Raw genomic sequence first — 4,499 nt, forward strand, 5'->3', positions numbered from 1 at the left:
TAGATGAGGCCCTCAGTGCCACAGTTTAGTGGTGGGCTTGGCAGTCCTGGGGTAATTGTTGGACTTGATGATCTTAAAGGTCTTTTCCTGCCTAGTTGATTCCATGATTCCAGCTTCTTGCTCTTCCAGATGATGGGGACTGGAGAGAACAGACTCCAACTTTTCAGTTCTATGAGGATAATGAAATGCTTCGCCTCACTTGGCAATGGTCTGCATCCATCTGAAGAGCATACTGACAAAACCCTTCCCCTGAGAGACACCAATTGCCATATGAAGCTTACAGCCTTAGTAAGTTGAGATGGAAAGTCCTTTGGCTCTCTGAAAGTTTCAGATCCCTCTCTTCAAGAGAATTCAAAGAGAACTCTTCAGAGTCTTTGAGTAAAACTGAATATAAACGAATCACATGCAGAAAACCTTAAACCATTTCAACCCCTGGGCCAGAAACACCACGCCACACCTGGGAGCGCCAAAGCAATGATTATAGAAGAAAAAAGATTTACTGCGTTGTTGTCTAATATGGGTTTTCCAGATACGTGCTTGGAGTCTTTTGTTTGGTGGTTGACAACCATGCCAATACTCTGGTCAAAACCTGGGGAAAGATAAAAGACTTCATTTTACAAAGCCAACCAAGCTGAAAAGAAACTTAGTAACCAAATACACGCAACTTCATAAACTTAGTTTCTCATTATGGTGTTAAACCTCTGTAAGAAAAGACAGCAACAGACTAGATTAAATCACAGTTAGTTTAATCTGGTAGCTTCAAAAAATGGAATATAAATGCAGTATTTTATGTTAGAAGTTACTTCTTTTGCAAAGTTATACTTCTGCCAGGTCTACTGCTCTCTTTATGTAGTTTCACAGCAAAGAAAGGAATGGAACGAGCTAAAGAGAGAAGTAAGTTGTTCTAAGGCACTGGCTGCTCGTTTCAACCAAACAGAAACAACTGATGAGCAACATGTATTTCCTGTCATGAAGATTTGTTTTCAAAGCAAAATTATGGTAATAGCATTATTTGATCTGTCAGAAAACAAGCTCCTTACAGAGGCTGAATTTATCATTTCTATTTACAGTTTTATACTACCAGCAGCTGGACTTTTTTCCTAGTACTTAAGCCATTTCTTGCTCTACCTCTGTATTATCAGCACTTCAGTATAGTATTTCATTAACTGTTAGTGTACACAGCTGTCCTATGTTTTGGTGAGCTGCATTATTTTCTAAGCTGATAAAAGTGTACAGTTCTAGTAATGCCAACTCATGCTGTAGTGAAGTATGTAACAGGGTATGTCCATGTGCATACCTTTAATGATGACATGAAGAAACATTCCAAAACAAATCAGTGTATTTTATATTATTATTTTTTCTGTATCTGTTAATCCCAAAACATGGAAATTCCATTTTGAACTGCTGCTTTATGACAAAAAATATTTTCAGCTCCTCAGACAAAACTTAAAAAAACCCTACAGCACAAACCTGCTTGGCAGGTATATAGCTGCTATTACTGATAGTTTAACTCTTAACACTTGCCATGTTTTAGAAAGTTGTAAGTTTTCTTGAGAGAAAAACTGGGAATAAGTTTTTAGAAATATATACCTCAAATGCACATAAAGCATAGGTTTGAGAACTTATAATAAGTAGTAGGAAAGGTAACAGTAATTCCTTCTATTCCTTTTGTTATGTACAGAATAAGCCTAGCTTCAGACTGATAACGCAGGAAAATTTTAATGTAATTCTGTGTAGCTATTCAGACAAAGTTTCACTTAATAAATATGTGGGCAGGGAAGGACTTTCTCCTAGAAACTGGGTATCACAGAGTATTACACAAACCAAATCTAGGAGGATTACCAACAGGAAAAACATCGACAAAAGGGATTAGCACTGGTAGCGTAGTGTTTTCAAAAGAATATGCAATTCTTCATCATCATTGCTCTATTTATTGTTTTTCAAGATGCTGCAGAGAGACTGGAGTATTTCTTAAGAGACCACACTAAATGGGGATTGGAAAAGCAGGTTGAAGTAGGGAGAAACACAAAACCTAACAGCGTGCACCACAAGAGCAGCACTATCTCATCTCCATCACAGCATATATATATATATATATAGATACACACACGCACACACCATAGTGTATATAGCATAGATACTGCAGTAGTACTTATGAATTTGTAAAAAAACTGTGCAACTTGCATACTGTCCCTGCTGCTGCTAGCAAACTAAGTTGCCAAGCATGGAAAAATATGTGAAGTGAAGAATAAATAGATGCTGATAAATGCTGGCATGCATTAGCTAGGTTTACCACATAGTCTTAATGCATCTGCATCATTAGAAGCATGAAACATTGTCCAAGTGCTTAAGTGTTTCTTCTTTAGTACAGAAGTATCTAGAAATTCCCCAAATAGTTAAATACTCGATTCTATTTTAGACTTCCTTGGAACTACAAGAAATAGAGCATAAAAACTGCTGGAAAGCCAAATACACAGCAACAACAACAGTCTGCAGTTCTTGTTGTGATGGTAGACTTAAAGGACTTGTATCTCTCCGGCAGTTCATCTGTATGTTCAAACCCCAACTTCCAACAAATAAGTAGATAAGAATTCTCTCTGTAACCAGCTGTTAAACAGAATAGTGTCAGATACAGTCTTTAAACAATTTTTAAGCACTTTGCAGTTCAGCCTAAAGATTGTCTGTAGTGTTTATTCACAAAGATCCTTACAGGCAATGAGTAAAATACTGAAATCATTTAGAACCAGCCAGCCAAGAGGGTTTTTAAAAAATGAACGATTTTGGTTTTTTTAGTTAAAGTCACAGCTAGTTTGTAATAAACTCAACTTACAGGGAACAGTACTCTAGAAGCAGTGAAAACTTAAAATACTCTGCACATGTTCCTGGAGCTTTTCTTATCTCATTCTTAAAGCAGAGACTCTTGCTGTCTTCAGAGTTAGAACTGGAGCTTCTGCAGTGACAACTGATCTGGGTAAATGGATAAAATTAAGCTGATGTTTTCTCTTATGTTACCATAATGAGGTATATAGAAAACTAGAGGGCAGCAATTGCTTTTTGCAAGGTAACATGTTGCAGATCTCTGGTCTCTTTCAGTCATCAACAAGACAGTAACATAAGATACACAAATAAAAATACAGAAAAGAACCAACTGCCCTTGCTCTTTTTTTCATTATCACATCCATGACTTTGGCTCCCTTTACCCTTTGTGTTGCTAATTCTGTATTTTCTCCATTTAAAAATCATGTCCTCAGCCCTTCTTGAAATTCAAGTCCATTTTGAGGTTACACTGGGGGGGAGGGGGAAGAGAGAAAAAAAATAAGAATCTTACCACTGTACTGCATTGTAGCTCCCAAATATGAATCAACAATTGATCCCAGTAAGCCAGCTGCTGCACCAAACACGATAATGGGCCATTGTGGAGCAGATACTTCCAGATCAGTCACGAAAATGAGTTGTGTGATGAAGTAGGCTATACCTACTACCATGCCCCCAAGCAAACTTGAGAGCAGGCCCACAAAAGTAATTCCTCCATTAGTACCTAAATCAAACAAAACCAAGCTGATTCACACACTTTTTCTTGATGCCTTGCATTTGTTCAAATGTTTTATGTGAAATCAAAACAGTGTTCATAGTGATCTTCCCCCTCTTATATCCACAAGGCTCTGCTATTGCAGATTTTATTTACAACCCCCATTATGCTGCTGAGAATCTTAACCTGTACAATTATGTACAGCCCATTACTATTACCTTTCCTGTCCCTCAGGCTAGTTACCTAGAAATATTCACTAACAGTAAAATTAGATAAAACCAGACACCACACCTCACAATGTCACTTGGCACTTGTCTGCTGGTGTGTGGGGCGGGATAAGAAAAGAGGTTTGCTCCACAAAGTACAGAGATTAAGATGTGCATGTTATTAAAGCAATGCCTTGTTCAGAATAAGTATAGCAAGACATATTTCACCAATACACCTAAAAGAGCAAAATCCATGGAAAAGATGATGTTTGACAGCTCAGTGAATAAAAATTTGAAGAATGCTTATAAAAAAAAAATAAATTACCATGCATTCAAATCCTGCCCTACAAGATGTAAAACTCAGATCAACATGCCAGCAAGATTCAAAAGCAGACACACTGCTTTAAGGTAGCAATGTCATCCACTGTTTAGATGGTTTGACAGACAGAAGGGTCACTTTACCCATCCTTGGTAAGATACTAAAGGAAATGAGCGATATAGCTCAGAAGTGATTTTTCTGTAACATCTGTATTGAATATATATATTCTTCCACTGATTCAAATTTTCATGTCTAAAAAACTGAGTGGTACACTTGTATTCTTTAGAATTTTGGCAATATAAACACTTTCAATAGTGCCAGAGCTGAGAACTGACAGCATTCACCGAGAATGATTTTGGCTCCCTGGATGCTATGTTGGTGTATCTCACCAACGAGATGCAGCAGAAACACAACTGAGTATATTCCATTTCAGTGAACGCATTCC

At 37.4% G+C, this 4,499-nt stretch overlaps 1 protein-coding gene across 1 annotated transcript in view; it reads right to left on the minus strand.

The window, feature by feature from the left end:
• Positions 1 to 230: 230 nt before the first annotated feature.
• Positions 231 to 4,499, minus strand: part of TMEM19 (transmembrane protein 19) — a 10,230-nt gene continuing 5,961 nt past the window's right edge. The window contains exons 5-6 of the mRNA XM_010024980.1: positions 3,329 to 3,538; positions 231 to 589 (exon numbers count right to left, since the gene is read on the minus strand). Of these exons, the coding sequence (XP_010023282.1) occupies positions 426 to 589; positions 3,329 to 3,538 (374 nt within the window). The 3' untranslated portion in view covers positions 231 to 425. The remainder of the gene's footprint in view (positions 590 to 3,328; positions 3,539 to 4,499) is intronic.

Source organism: Nestor notabilis, unplaced genomic scaffold, assembly GCF_000696875.1.
Source record: "Nestor notabilis isolate BGI_N333 unplaced genomic scaffold, ASM69687v1 scaffold18602, whole genome shotgun sequence".
Lineage (NCBI taxonomy): Eukaryota > Metazoa > Chordata > Aves > Psittaciformes > Psittacidae > Nestor > Nestor notabilis.